This window comes from Arvicola amphibius, chromosome 1 (genome assembly GCF_903992535.2).
Source record: "Arvicola amphibius chromosome 1, mArvAmp1.2, whole genome shotgun sequence".
NCBI lineage: Eukaryota > Metazoa > Chordata > Mammalia > Rodentia > Cricetidae > Arvicola > Arvicola amphibius.
In genome coordinates this window covers 117,217,675-117,233,190 of record NC_052047.1, presented here as the reverse complement: position 1 = coordinate 117,233,190, position 15,516 = coordinate 117,217,675, and the positions used below count along the sequence as shown (strand labels likewise).

At 44.5% G+C, this 15,516-nt stretch overlaps 1 protein-coding gene across 1 annotated transcript; it reads right to left on the bottom strand.

Annotated features, from left to right (window-relative positions):
- Positions 1-4,618: 4,618 nt before the first annotated feature.
- Positions 4,619-5,571, bottom strand: LOC119801151 (DNA-(apurinic or apyrimidinic site) endonuclease-like). Its single transcript, XM_038311636.1, is given in 2 exon segments — positions 4,619-4,641; positions 4,644-5,571. Coding segments are annotated over 2 exon segments (951 nt in total).
- Positions 5,572-15,516: the final 9,945 nt, after the last annotated feature.

Here is a 15,516-nt window from a genome sequence, read left to right as displayed (position 1 = left end):
ACCTGGAGCTCATCAGTTCATCCATGCTGGCTGGCCAGGCCGGACTCCAAGGATGCTCTGCTTTCAAGACCTCCAATAATGGTGGAGCCCAGGGACAGACACTACTCAACCATGAATATTCAAGCTAGCACCCTGCATGTGAAAACCCAGCTCTAGAGTGCTCTGAGGACAATACTTTTTCCACGGCCAAGGTGCTATTCAAAGTTGCCGACATTCTTAAGTCTTGGCAAATGTTCCAAAATCTGAAAAACTCCAAAATTGGAACCACCCTACCCCAGGTCCTAACAATTTTTAAAATGGGATTCTCCACCTTAGCACACTTCCTTCTACGTAATACATGTATGTCTGTGGTGAGGTTGAATTGATAAATTAGACACAATAAGAGATGAACAATTATAGCTAGCAGTGAAGTCAGATAATTGCCACAGTGTGCTGTAATGGAAGGCACATGAAAATGGCATCTCCACGTCTCAAAATGTCCTACTACGCTGTGCTCATCCGTCTTGCAATAATGCGGCATGACCAAATACCCATGTTGTCAGGTGAAGGGAGCTGACACAGGCATTGCGACATAGCCCTCGGCTCCTGACTAAGGGTTGCTTGAACAGTAGCATTGGGATGATACTTCACCAGTCGTGTGGTAACTGAGATGATACTAAGTGATCAATGGGAGAGTAATAGATATAGACACCGGAAAACAGAATAGATCCATAACCTGGTCAAGACAGAAAGATGAAGCAAGCTATCAATCACCATGTCGTCCAGAATGACAAGTGACTTAAGAATTATGGTTTGTTTCTGGAATTTTCCACTTAATATTTTCAGATTGTGATGGGTAACGGGATATAGGGGAGCTACTGTATTAGGAGGTAAGTAGTGGGGAGATGTCTGACAAGTTCTTTTTCTCTCCCATCATCCTACCTTCATCTTTCAGCGTCCTGCTGCGTCTGTAAGTCTCCCTTCTTTCCATCAGTCAGTATCCGTGTGTAAGGAAGGAGTGGGTAGGAGCACAACTACGTGTGGGAATTATTCTGAAATGAGTCAAAAATGAAGTTGAACTGATGCCTGGTAGAGAAATGGGTGGACACGCAGTTTGTGAGAACAAATACTGTGAAATATCTGTTATAGTTTGGGGGTATATGGATGCTTACGACAAAATTCTTTCAATTTTTGGCAATTAAAATTTGCACTGTAGAATGTTTAGAAAATATGTCAATAAGGATCTGGCTGCACTTTTATAAGACTCTTTGAAGGGAATAACATTTTGGGGGTTTTCTCAGTACCAGCCTCAACACTCCCCAAAGCACACAGCTGACATGCAAGCTCTTGGAAATGTCCATACTCAGGTGTGTGTGCAATGCGTCTTTACTGTCTGTTGAGGTTCTAAATTCCATACAAGTTTAAATTTTATGTCTCCAAGTGGAAAGACCTTCGGGAAACCATGAAAAGATGTTTCTGCGGGCTGAGATGCCTTCCTTTTCCTTTCCTTCCCCTTTCTCCTTTTCCCTTCCCTCTTCTCCCTTCCCCTCCCCTTCCTTCCTCTCTCTTCCCTTCTCTTTCTCCTCTTTGTCTTTTCTGCCCCCTCCCCATTCCTTGTTTACTTTGCTCTCACATGTGCAGCACTGCATTGGTCACAGGGAACTATAGAAATAATTCAAATGTGGACAGATTAATCAAGGAGACGGCACATGGTTAGGTAAGCAAATTCAAACAGAACCATTTGAAGGGTCCATATACAAGAAAGTCCATGATGGCTTCTCAAGGAATGTAATGCTTTTGAAAGAGGAAGGGGCTCACTAGGCAGACAAGGAAATAAAAAGTACTTCAGCTCCATGGGCTTGGAAGCAGAAGCATGACCTGAATGACCATAGTTCAGAATATATGTAGGGGTGCAGAAAAATGGGTGAGAAGGCTTAGGGGGTAAGCAGAGACAGGGGAATGATGAGTCTTAAGGACCTGGGACTCTAATGCTCAATGTAATTGAGCGACCTTGAGCAATTTAGGTAGAGGACTTAAATTCAAGGCAGAGCTGGTGGCGATGAGGGGGAATAGCTGGGGACTCAATGGCAGCAGGGAGCAGTTCTGTGAAAGCCATGGGAGCACTGCCGCAGGCAAATGACAAAAGACCAATCCCAGGAAAATCCACGGGAATAATGAGCAAGACTTGCCATCTGAAGACATGCAGGGACAGGAGACATTGGATAGCTCAGGGCAACAGAAGTGATAACCATTCTCCAAGAGGGTCCACAGGCTGAGCGTTTCTGGTCACTGTCATGACTCATGACAGGAATTCTGATGCCCGTGGCCCCTGGGAAGTCCTTAGCCCAGTGCTACCTACTGAAGGGCTGGATGACTTCTGTGATGCTGTATCTCTCCTGAGTCTTATCTGCATGACCTGTATGTGTGTTCCACCTCTCCTGGGACCAGAACTTTCTTAGAAAGGATCCTGAAAATGGCTTCTGGGATGCTTTCTAAGCCATCTGGAATACAGGTTGCAGGAGAGCCCCGCGGCACAGACTCAGCTCTGCTTCCTGGGTTCTTACTTCACACTCCCCGACTGCTGCCTTTTAGAAATGAACCCTGGGCTGCCTCACTTTATTAGGAAATTAAAATTGTTTCCGAAGACCTCAAAGGAGGAAAATGAAATTGTTTTCAGCTTTGATTGCGGTCATAATAAAATAGCTATTTAGAGGGGGATTGTGTTATTCTTGGATAAATGAAGAACAAAAATACGTTTTTACAGTTTGCCATAAAGGCGGCCATATAATTTTTCCCTCGACAAACAGAATCAATGATTCGGGGAAGATGAGGGCATCTATGTTTGTTCTTCCTTGGACACCAAGCACAGTGGGTTATTTGATGTTTACAGAACTAGGAGACGGACCTCTGTCTGTTTCCTGGCTATTCCATTTCCCTGAAGCTGCAGGAGCCTTGCACTTGGCCCCTGAGGAGCTTCCAAGCCAGACAAGAGCCCTCCCCAACTCTCATGCCCCATGGTGCTCACTGGCAACTGGTTCCTACTTCCTAGTTGAAATAAGAGTTCAGAGCCAGCAGAAATGAGTTTGATGTCTAACACTAAGCCTGTGTAGACAGTGCTCCGGAGTTGGCCTCATCTGGAGGCCACAACACCTCCCCAGCACTAGAAATGATCTTTGTTTCCAGATGTGAACACTGAGTTAAGGTCACTTGCCCCATGCTCCACAGTTGGTGGCTTTAGCACACTTATATTTCAGGTGCTGCTTAAAGTTCTCTCGACTTTGAGTTTGCTTTTTCTTCTCTGGGCCCCAGTGTTACCAACCGGTGTCCAGTGGAGGTCAGCACGTCTTGCTGACCTAAGCCTTGGGCTCTAGAGAAACTAACCCAGAGACTCTTTGTTTTTTGGTGTTTTTATTGGGAAAGGGGAAAGAAAGAAATTTGACTTGGGGGTTTGGGCTCTACAAGGTATCTTGGTTAGAACACAAGGAAAACGCATATTAAAGACGCAGAACTCAGAAAGTAGCTTTTCAGTGAAGCATTTGTTAGCTTATCCTAACATAATGTGCGTTTTTACCTCGGAAAGAGAAAGGGTGAATAGAATTTCTTAAAGGGTGTATGAAATTTAAAGAAGGCAAACACTGCTGGCTGAGCTATCTCCACAGCTCCTGACCCAAAAAGATTTGAAGAAAGGTTACATTTTCAGACCCCTGCATTGGAAATCAATAGTTGGCAGATGTGTCTTCAGTTTGTGGTACCTTCCCAAGTGTTAGCATCAATACCCACACCAGTCTCTGAACACTTGTTTTGAAGGAGGCCGTGTGCAGGCAGTGTGGGGTTTCCTCTAGCCTTCACCTGGGTGATTCAAACTGAGCCCTCAACACCTAGCCCAGCCTCTTCAGTCCCAGTTTTCAATGTACACACTTGAGTTGCTTCTAGAATGCATATCTGTCCCTTTAAAGCCAGCTCTACACATTCAGAGGCTCTGGCCTGGATACCGCATTGACACAAAGCAGTCTTTGACTTCCCAATAATAAATAAATCAGACATTAGGGGAAGGGGTTGCTAAAAATCTCAAAAATCTGCCCCTAATTATTGCAAATCTCTTTATATATTCTAATGCTTTGGATGCACATTAAAGAGCTCAGCCCATATTTATGATGTTAGCACTGTCCTGGCTTTTCACAAAAGCATCCCTAATTGGCACAAGGATGGGAGGGACCCAAATTGGCTGATGCTCCAACTACTAGTTTCCCTTTGCAGTAACTTCTAGTGCTTATGAGGAATTCGGGGTCCTTCTCATGAATAAGCACAGGCCCCTGCTCATCCATGTTGTGTCCATCTGTCCTGGGAACTCAGAAGCCCTTAGGGAAGTAAGAATATTCTTCAGAGCATCAAGTCAAGGGTGAGCAATGTGGGTCCTTCTTCATTGGGGCAGGGAGGGCTGATGCCAGAGGAATTCTTGAGGTCCTTTTTTTTTTTTTTTTGAAAGTAGGGCCTTTTTATTTTTACTTCGAGTGTTCAAAGGAACCCAATGTTTGGTTTAACATTTAAAACGGGGTGAGGGGGACAGATCCAAAAACAAAACCCTGGGGTGTACCGGGGAGAGGAGGCTATTTGCCTGGCATAGGTATTTCAGCAGGTATCACAGGGCGAGGTAGAGGGTGACGGACAGTGGTCACTGCCCAGAGCCTTGGAGCGGATCTTGCTGTCACACAATGCAGGTAAAAGAGAGTGCGACAACAAAAAGTAATCAAGGCGCCAACCGACATTCTTAGCCCGAGCATTCATCTTGTAAGTCCAAAAGGTGTACGCATAGGCGGTGCTGGGGTAGAGATGCCGGAAGCTGTCAGCCAGCGGGACATCCTGCAGCATCTCCCCAAAGCCTTGGCGCTCCTGGGGAGTGAAGCCAGCATTCTTTTTGTTTCCTTTGGGGTTTCGAAGGTCAATCTCTTCATGAGCCACATTGAGGTCCCCACATAGCACAAGTGGCTTTCGGGAAGCCAAGTCCTTCAGAAACTTGCGAAAGGCTTCATCCCAACGCTGTCGGTACTCCAGTCTTACCAGACCCCGGCCTGCACTGGGGACGTAGGCTGTTACGAGGACAAAGGACTCAAACTCAGCCATAATCACCCGGCCTTCTTGATCATGTTCTTTCTCACCAATGCCATAAGAGACTTTGAGTGGGCACTGGCGGGAAAATAAACCCACACCGCTATATCCTTCCTTGTCTGATGGAGCCAACCAGTACTGATGGGCGAGTCCAGGCAGGTCTTGAAGTTCAGCCGGGAGTTTGTTCTCTGAGCATTTGGTTTCTTGGAGGCACAAGATATCTGGTGCTTCTTCCTTTACCAACTCTAAATCTTTCTTCTTAATCCAGGCTCGAAGCCCATCCACATTTCAGGAGCATATCTTGAGAGTGGCAGATTTACCACTGGGTGAGGTTTTCTGAACTGGAGGGTCCCCATACAAGACAGGGCCCTCTCCCGCGGCCTCTTTCTCTTTTTTCTTTGCTGCCCCTTTACTCTTCTTGGTCTCCGGCTCTGACTTGGGTTCTTCCCCGTCTTCTGCTACGGCTTTCTTCCCACGCTTTGGCATCCCGGTGACGAAAGCCCTTATGCGCCTGGTGCACCGAAGCAGTGTTTACTGCACTGCCTGGCCTCCCCGGGAGCCCCTCACAGCACAAAGAAGGGAGCCTGCCAGTTCCCACGTGGGAGCCTGGTGTGTCTTGGGGTCCTTTATGTAGACACATCACAGACAGATGGACACACATTTTTTTCATAGCATATATGCTTACACCTTGCCTGAATTCAGCAATATGCCTTCCCCTTCCTGGGCCGTCAGTGAGTAAGGAATTCATAGCATTCAAAGACCCAAAGAACCTGAGGTTAAGGTGGAAGAAGAAAGGAAAGTTCCATGTGACTTTCCTGTGAGCTAGGACACTGACAAGAGAGGAAGAAATGATGCCACCCAATGTCATGTCTAGCATGGTGAGCTGATGACTTCATTGGTGCTGCAGAAGAATGGGTAGGTCAAAGGCAGCTACTCACCAAAAGGCTCACTCAGATGAACCGGACCTAGAAAGCCGCAAAAGAGCCCAGCAATGACTGACTGGAAGAAGTGTTGACATTTAGCAAGTGCTCACTATGACCAGCCAGGGCCTGGGCTGGGCACTCTGTATGCTATTCTCTGGAGTTCTGAAAAACAATGAATTCCAGAGTTTTCAGAATTGGTCTGAGTCCCCAGAGCTACAGAGAGCTTAATTTGAACTCCTGACACCTCTTCACCCTGACTCAATTACAGTCAACACTCAGCAGGATTTGTGAAGTCTCACTGGGAGTTGAGGAGAGAAGGGGGGGATTCCTCTGCAGGTAAAGGGTCGTGTTATTCCCTGAGGTCCTTTCCCTGCTGAGAAACCCTGTACACACTCTTGGTGGCCCAAGGAAGTATGGCTAGAGTATGAAAATCTGGAGGGAGGAAAGAGGAGACATGCTATGTGGCCTTCATCTGCTCCACAGAGTGGAGGGAACAGCAGACAGGCCTCACCCGGGATTGATTCTCTCCAAATGTGCCCGCTAGTAAATGCTTTACAAAGAAACCTGACAATTTAGTTGTTAATTTAAAACATCCTGTTCTAAGCTGTCTGTAACTGCAACCTAATTGTTGCAAGTTGGTGGTGGTTTATTTTCTAAAGAAGAAAAGAAAGTAAAATAATATTGAATACAAATGTCTTTCTCCCACAATAGCTCAGTCTATTCTTATGCTCTGTCCCTCTGTATTCTTTCATGCTATCAGCTGATTCTCCCTCTCTCCCCGCTTCCCTCCTTCCTTCTCTCTCCCTCCGTCCCTTCCCCCCTCCCACCCTCTCTCTCTCCTTCTCCCTCCTTCCCTTATTCCCTCCTCTCTCTTTCTCTCCCTCTCCCCCACCCTCTGTTGCGTGTGTGCATGTTGGTGTGCTGTATGCACATGGTTGTGGAGGCCAGAGGTTAATGTCAAGTATCTTCTTCAGCCACTTTCCACCTTATATTTCGAGACAGAGTCTTGTACTGATCCAGAAGCTCAAGGATTCAATAAGATGAGCTCAGGGACCCTCGTGTCTCCCCTTCCAAGCACTCGGATTGCAGGTGCTCCCCAACGTACTTGGATTTTCGTGTAGTTGTTGCAGGGTCTGAACTCAGGTCCACAAAGCAAGCACTTTGCCAACAGGAGCCATTGCTTTCTCCCAGCTATCAGGCTCTTTACGCAATAAACATTTATTTCTAAAAAAGGGGGGAAATGTCATTTCAGGAATTTAAAGGAACCAGGCCTGGAGGTGCAAACTTGTAATGCCAGGTGCTCACAGGAGGATTGTAAGTTCAAGGTCAGTCTGAACAACTTGGTAAGAACCTGTCATCAACTAAAATGTAAAAAGAGGGCTGGAAATATAGCTCGTTGTTAGTCTAGCAAGCATGAAGCACTAGGTCCAGTCCTTAGATAGCATCTACTGCCTTCTCCAAAAGGAAAACAAACATTCAAAAACAATCGCTGTCTTGTAAAGAGTAGCACAAAGGTTGAAACCTTGGCTCTGAAGTTTAAGACCTAAATTTAGGCCTGCAATGAAACACCAGCTAGTTGGTTGCTCAGGGTACTTCTTTTAAGTATATTTCCTCACCAGTAAAATAGATAATATATTATAAAATATTGTAAATTGGCAGGGTCAAAAGAGTAAGTCTTTAGGAAAGACCTTTTAAGCTGTAATAAATGATGCCGGTGTTTGCTAATCCTTTCTTGCTCTGGAGGCTTGAGAGTGAGCGGGAATCTGAACTCTCACCACCTCTTCACACTGACTCAATTACAGCCTGTGTTCAGCAGAACTGGTGCAGCCGCATCTGGGGAATAAAAGGGATTTCTGTACTGATAGCTGCACATGCTAGCTGTTCACTGAGGTCCTTTCCCATTCTGAGGAACTCTGTCCTTAGCCCTGATGACAATTATTGTACCATCTATATATACATCTACACACACACACACACACACACACACACACACACACACAACCCATCTATGTAGTTTTTTAAAATTTGATTAATGGTGATGACATTTCTTGTGTCAGTTATAAAATCAGGGGCTAGAACACAGGCATGGACAAGATGTTGTATAATTCAAGTCCTTCTGTCCGGATAGAATGACCAAAGCTTTGGTACATGATTAGGTTGTGAAAGTGACCATGGTGGGACTAATGGGCCAGTGATTATTGTGGATTATTTTGTTGTTGTTTTCTTTTTAAGTCATCAACAAGAAGTAATAAAGAACATTGCAACAACTTAGGTTGTTAATTATTCTGTAATGGGAAATTGTGCAAGCTGTGGACATGGCAGAGGGAAAATCAAATCCTTCATTGAGCATCGGGCCAGAAGGAGAAGCTACTCAGGGGATGGACAATGAGGAACAGTGATGGCAGGTGTCATTCTCTGACTCACAGGGGACAGCTAGTTGCACAGAATCCCCAAATCTTCTCCCTCCTTGAGGAAGGCACAAGCAGGTGTGCTGAATGCCTGTCACATTGTGCGTCTTGACAAGCTGCGGTTCTGGAACTGAGAATTGCCTGAGGACTCGGGGAGAACAGGGACCTTCTTGCGATCACAGGCAAGCACAGGCTTACCCAGGCATGGTGTGGGGAGGGTGGGGTGGGGGACATCTTTGAGCTAGCTAGAGCTGTGGATAAAATGAATGTAAGGAGATGGTGGAACTGTCAGACCCTAGCCATCTGCTCTGGGTGTAGGCTAGAGTGGCAATTTAGCAGTGAATTTGGAGACGCAACAGGAACTGGGGGAAGTAAGCCTTTGTGTTGGCATTAGGGAAGCAGAAGTTGCCACCATAACCTAGTATACAACATCATACAACTGCTGGGTCCAGAGCTTGCTTTTCTTCTGGGGTTGAGAAGAGGAGGTTGCTCACTGACTTAGAGATTTACTGATGGGTTTTGGTCTCTACAGGAGAGCTAGCTGAGATAGACAGTGGTGACCCCATCATCTACTGTCCTCTAGTGTTTTCAGATACCCTCGCACAATTCCTTCGCATATATAAAGTCAAACAAATTTGAAGAGTTTGTAGAAGGTTTAATTTCACTTGGTGGCATTTCCTTCTATGTGGTCATAGATACCATTTATATTCTATTAATATGTGTCATTTCTTTTACAAATGCCTTGCATGTGGTATTAATGTATCAGAAAAGAGTCTATGTGGAAAGTATCAGCTAAGTCAACTCAAACAAGCATATGAGCTAGAGATTGTGGTGCCAACTGAAAAGGAACTGTGTTGGGCTGAGTTTAATCCAGAATGTCACTTAGGCTCAGTTTCTATCTCCTTGCCACTTTATGGCTTAGTTTCATCTTAAGGTTGACCTTGTGGTTATAAGATATAGCCTGATAGCCCTTGGGTTGGTATTAGTCCTTGGCACATGTCCAGAGAATCTCTGCTCAGCTAGCAAAGAATCTTGGTTATAGAAAGAAACAATGCAATTTAAATGCCCTTCTATGAGCCACTGTGGCAGCAAGAGCTAGAGCAATGCTGGCCAGCTGAAGCATGCAGCAATTACCCACTCAGTCACTAGCACTGGCTTCCCAGCATCTTATCCCTTCACTTCTCATCTCAGTTTCTCAAGCTATGATTCAGTGATGTCATTCTGAAGTAGGAGGTTTTTTCCTATTAGCCAGCTACAGATTGTCCAAGCATCTTTTCTGCACCCAAGAAGCTGCTATGATATAACAGGTGCTTAGCAGGTGTTGCATGGATACAGGAATCCCAACCTAGGAATGTGATGACCATAGAGACAGAACCTTGCCTATTTTAAGGCAAGAAAGCACGGCCATAACTTTCTTCCTTATTGCCTCATTGGCTCAAGAGTAATTTAAATTATTTATTTATTTATTTATTTATTTATTTATTTAATGTGTATATATATATGAGTTCATGTATATGTATCATGTGTGTGGAACACTGTTGGAGGTTGTCTTAGTTAGAGTTTACTATTGCTGTGAAGAAACACTATGACCACAGAAGCTCTTATAAATATAAAGAAATTTAATTGAGGGTGGCTTGCCTACAATTTCAGAGGTTCAATCTATTTTGATCATGAAGGGGAACACAGCGGCCAAATTACTTAGGAAGTAATAGAATATTATTAATGAGGACAATGGAACTAATAGATGCATTGTTGAATAATTATCCAGGGGAGCTTTGAAGAACAATGTCACTTTATTCTGGGTGACTCGTTAAGAAAAAATGAAATTTGATCATTTTTATCTTCTTTTCTTAAGAACAGTTTATGGTTCTTCTTGACTCCTGGTTTAGTTTTCCCAGGTGATTCTGGTAGCAGACACTGTTGAAGACTAGGGATCTTGAGAAACCGTGCCCAAGCTGGAATATCAGCATTGTGCCTCCTGGTCTTTCTATCCATCCTGCATCATCCCCCAACCATAAAGCTGTGGTCAAAACCACTGGGTTTTCCACCTTGGTCCCTACCTTTTATATCACTTGGTTCCATTAGATTATGGCTGACTATTGACTTGGGTACCACAAGGTGGTCCTAAGGACATCTGTAGTTATCTCAGAACACACATGACTGTTGGCATGAAGTGCCATGCTTCTCTGACCCTGTAGGTAGAGTTTTCAGACTGGAGTATCTGAGCTATAAATGCCATTAAAAGCCAGTCTCCAGCATTACAACTATGTCACACTGGTTATTGTCACCATGGCAACATCATCTCCAAGTTCTTTGAAGGAGAACCTGACTTTCTAAAAAAGTCTTCCCCTGGAGTTTTGTGTGAGCTTGTCAATGAGAGGATGTATGTATATGGCTGAAAGGTAGGAAGGGTATATCATTCTTCTCACAGCCTGTGATGGCCAGCAGCTTCCAGTGATCTTAGTCTCTTCCCAGTTGTGTGGGTGAAAAACTCCTTCCTCTAGTACGCCAACACCCATTCCATTTTCTCTGTCTTTTGATGATAGCTTTCCAGGAAGATCTTCATGCTCTTCATTCTATCCACTCTTCTCACACTCATGGGAACCCCAAGTCCAATTTTTACAATCTTTTATTTCCATAATTTTCCTTTCTTTCTTTTTTTTGAGATAGGGTTTCTCTGTGTAATAGCTCTGGCACACGTTGGTGTGCCAATTTGTAAGCAGAGAATGCTTGTTTGTTCCCTGGCCACTCTGACAAAAATAAACCCACAGAAACTGATTATTTGCAATACTGTTTGGTCAATAGCTTAAGTGTTTTTCTAACTAGCTCTCATATCTTAAATTAGCCTATTTCTATTAATCTGTGTATCAATCACCATGTGGCTGTGGCTTACCAGCAAGGTTCTGGCAGTTCTGTCTCCTATGGCAACTACATGGCATCTCTCTGACTCTGCTTTCTTTCTCCCAGCATTCAGTTTAATTTTCCCATCTATCTCTACTCTGCCCTATTATAGGCCCAAAGAGCTTCCTTATTAACCAATAACATTCACAGCATACATCACTGTGAATCCCACATCACTACCTGGCCCATAATCTTTTCTTAACCAAATCTAGGCTGTCCTGGATCTTCTTTTGAGGGCTCATACCTGAAAGCCATATCATAAAGGAAACATTTAAGGGAAATGGTACATCAGGAATACAAGGATCTCTCCAGAAATGATACTAATAGTCTCATTTCTGTCATCCTGCTCTGAAGATGTCACTTGAAGTGGATCTTCATGTCAGACATAGAGGCCAACTCTGGTGACAAGATCTTCTTGAGTACACGTGGGATGGTTATTCTTGCTTGTCAACTTTACTACATCTAGAATGAGCTAAAACTCAGGTAGGTGGGTACACCAGTGAGGGATTTTCTCAAATAAATCATTTAAAGTGAGAAGACTCATCTTTGATCTGTGTCTTCTGAGGTGGTAAGATCCACCTTTAATCTGGGCCACACTGTCTAGTAGAAGCCTATATAAAGGACAAGAAGGAAGCTTTTGTTCTTTGACTGCCTACCCTCACTCTCTCAAGTTTATCCCTTCACTGGCATGAGAGTCTACTTCTTCACTATGTTGGTTTGTGTCCTTGTCTAGATTCTGTGACATGAGGACCACTAGTTCTCTCTGTTTATTCCAGTCCCTGGTCTATCGTTAGCCCTGGAACAAGAGCTACCACAGGATTCAAACACATCTAACCCTGGACTTAATCATCCAAATGGTTCTAATAGAGTCACATTCCCTGTTCAGCTTCCATTTCACCTCTTGTTAATTGCTCAAAATAATTGTCCCAGAGACACCTTTCAGGCCTAATACCCCACACAACCATACACCTATTCAAGGCAACATATTTCTGAAAACCAGGCCTAAGAAACTGCCCCACATAGAAAGCTAGGTTTAGAGGCTAGATGCTTTCTTCTGAGCCTGTGGTAGTTAATTTAAGGGTATTATCTTTCTTCTAGGATGGTACCTAGAGGGTCCAGGAGGTCAGGGAGTTAACACTCAAAAACTACACCCCTAATCAGGGGTTTTAGGATAGCCACCTTGCTTTCGACTGACTGAAAAATGAGAAGACACAGCTCACACTTGCTTCCTTGCTCTTCTATGGCTCTTCTGGAGCCTCTCACACTTCTCACATGAGAAAGTTTGGGTAAGAATAGGCCACAGTGCAAGCTGAGCATGACTGTGAGCTGGCTGTGCGTGCTTCCTCCCAGAGATTCCATCTCTGAAGCGGTCGCCTGCCTCGCCTGTCCTGAGGTCTGTGGCTGGAGCCACACACAAATCTTGATCTCATCAGGATCCCTCTGTTCCCTCAGCTGCTCCTGTTTTCCCTGAAGAGACACATGTCCTTCCCTGGAAGTTTTATTGTTCCCCACGGCCTCATTTTCTCACACATTCCTTCTTCAGGAGCTGGGAGCCAGCCAAGCCCTTCTTGTGGGAGATAGACCCCGGCATCCACAAGAAAGCCCCTTCTCTCCTCATTATGTCTCTCTGTTGTCATTAAAGAGAGAAAGAAAGACAATAAAAATCCCTCTTCCTCCTGGTGCTTTTTATAGATTTTCTCATTATGAGAATTAAGAGCAATCAAAGGCAAATCTATAGCTGCTTCTCTTCAGACAAATCATCTTGAAACTCTTTGCTACTCGAGTCAAACATGACAGCTGTGGGCTGCCGGCACCAAGCCCCCAGGGTAGGTTCCAGTCATCTCTACAGTGTAGCTGGAGGGAAAGAGAAGAGCATGGGGTAGGTAGCCTTTGAAGCTAAATAGTTTTGCTCAGCAGCCACCTGCCCTAAGCCCCAAAGACTGGGAATTCTGGATATGGGTTCTTGCTGGGTTTCTGGAAAGGGCACCTATAACTATTTTGGGGAAGCAATCCAGACCCAGAGGGGCTTAGCTGGTGAGTGTGATGTTCTTGGAAACCATTGCATAACGGACAGATGGACATTTCTAAACTGGTTGACCACAGGGCTGAGATGGGGCGATTGTTAAACTCACTTTTACTTGGCCTCTCCTGAGTCTTAGGCCCATTTATCACTATGACTAGAAGAGCAGGCCCATCAAGGAAGGGTAGGATGGGATACAGAACCTAGGTACTTCCAGCAAGGATAGGCGGGTCTTGGAAAAAGGTGTCCATAACATTGTGTAGAACTAAGGTTGCCAGACCCCCACTTTCCAGGGCAACTGTGCACTTAACAGCTAATATATGGTAGTTTCTAGAACAGGCTGAAAAATAGCTTATGGTGACATTTGTTTGGTAACTGTATTAATGACTCTGTCTAGCTACCAGATATATGGGAAGACCAGGAAGCAGAGTCGGGCCAAACCAAAGTCTGAAGTTTCACCTTCAGGGACCACCTTTGGAAGCTCCACCTCCTTCAACAGGGCCCAGCCTCCTGAAGGTCCCCAGCTGCTCAGAAGAGTGCCACTAGCCAGGGACAACTTCAAACACAGGAGCCTGTAGGGGAGACTTTACATTAAAAGGGGAGCAAGACTGGGAGACACCAAATTACACTTGAGCAGGCAGTGACCTGAGGGTCAGACCTGGTGGGTCTTATTGTTCTCCCCAGCCTTGGTGTCTCCATTAATTTAAAAAAAAAATCAGAACTGCTCTAAACTTCCTGAAGAGGAAGGTTCCCACTGAAGCTTAGGGTCACCAGGCATCTCCCAGAGGAGGATTTTGTGGCACAATTCTTAGAAACCCTACATGTATCAAAGTTGCCTAAAGGACAGCCATGCTGGTGCACCTGGGAAACACACTGAACAGCACCCAGTGAAGACATGTACTCCTCTTTATTTAACCTTGTCTATCTCGAACGTGTTCTTTACTTAACCTTATCTATCTGGAATGTGCTTTGACAGAGAAGTCTTTTCATCCCTATAAGCCTTTAAGACTCAAGGAAGCAGGTTCCTCAGAACACACTCTGGGAAACAGAGCTACGGGGCATCTCTAGATAATCCACAGGGCTGTGACATCTGTGATTCCTTAGTTCTAGGATGCCCTGTGATTCTTTAATCAGAAGGGCAGTGTGTCACCCATGAAGCTTGAGAACAAAGTGCTTGAGAAACTGCAAGGCTGCTGCCACACTTGCCCACGCTTGCCGTGCATCTCCGAAGTCCTCGGTCCCTAATCTCCATGGATACTGTCTCTTGCCTAACATACCTTCTGTAGAATTTTGAATGGCTGACCCAACTTTTTTGTCTCGGCTCTGGGGTCCTTCCTCTGAGCTGCCTTCCCTTTCTTTGCTATTTGCGTAAGATAGCTACATGTGTCTTTTGCTTTCCAGAGCATGGCTACATTGGAATTCTGAAAGGTCCCTGGAGACTGAGGTGTGTGGGGGGTTCTTCACTCCAATCCAGTGCCTAAGGAAGTGTTTGACATGTGGGAAGCCCTCAATAAATATTTATTAAATGATTAGACACAAATTAAGTGACTTCATAATTGCTCTCTTAGACTGGGAGAAGAGTGAGTGACAATCTTACAGGAAAGGAAGAACCTCATTTTTTTCCTCATTCTGTGGGGAAGTTGCTGACAGGAATGTGTCTTCGTCACTAAGGTGGACCCAGTCACTTCCATGCACAGAGACTTTCCCACACTGAACCTGCTCACCACAGACTTAAACGAGACCATCGTCAATTGGAATTCAAGTTAGCTGATTTTAACATTCTCGGCTAATGCTAAGAATCTAGTAGTTAACTTTTATTTAATCAGTATGCTGTATAATTTGCAGTTCCCTACGAAATAAGGCCTCTTGCATTCACTATCTTTGAATTTAAGAACAACTACATTTAAACAATAATTAATTTACTAACAACCTATTACATTAGTAATAGCTATCTAATGCCTTAATAAAACGCAGCTTAAATGCCTCAGTCGATGAACAATTACAATTACATTAGAGAGTTCTCTATGGTAGTAGGTGCTATAACGTTTTCTTTCTCTTTTGTTTAGATTTAGTTTATTTTATATGTGTGAATGTTTTGCCTGCATGTATATAGGTGCACCAAGCCCATGCCTATTGCCCTCAGAAATCAGATGAAAGCATCAAATACCCTGTAACTACA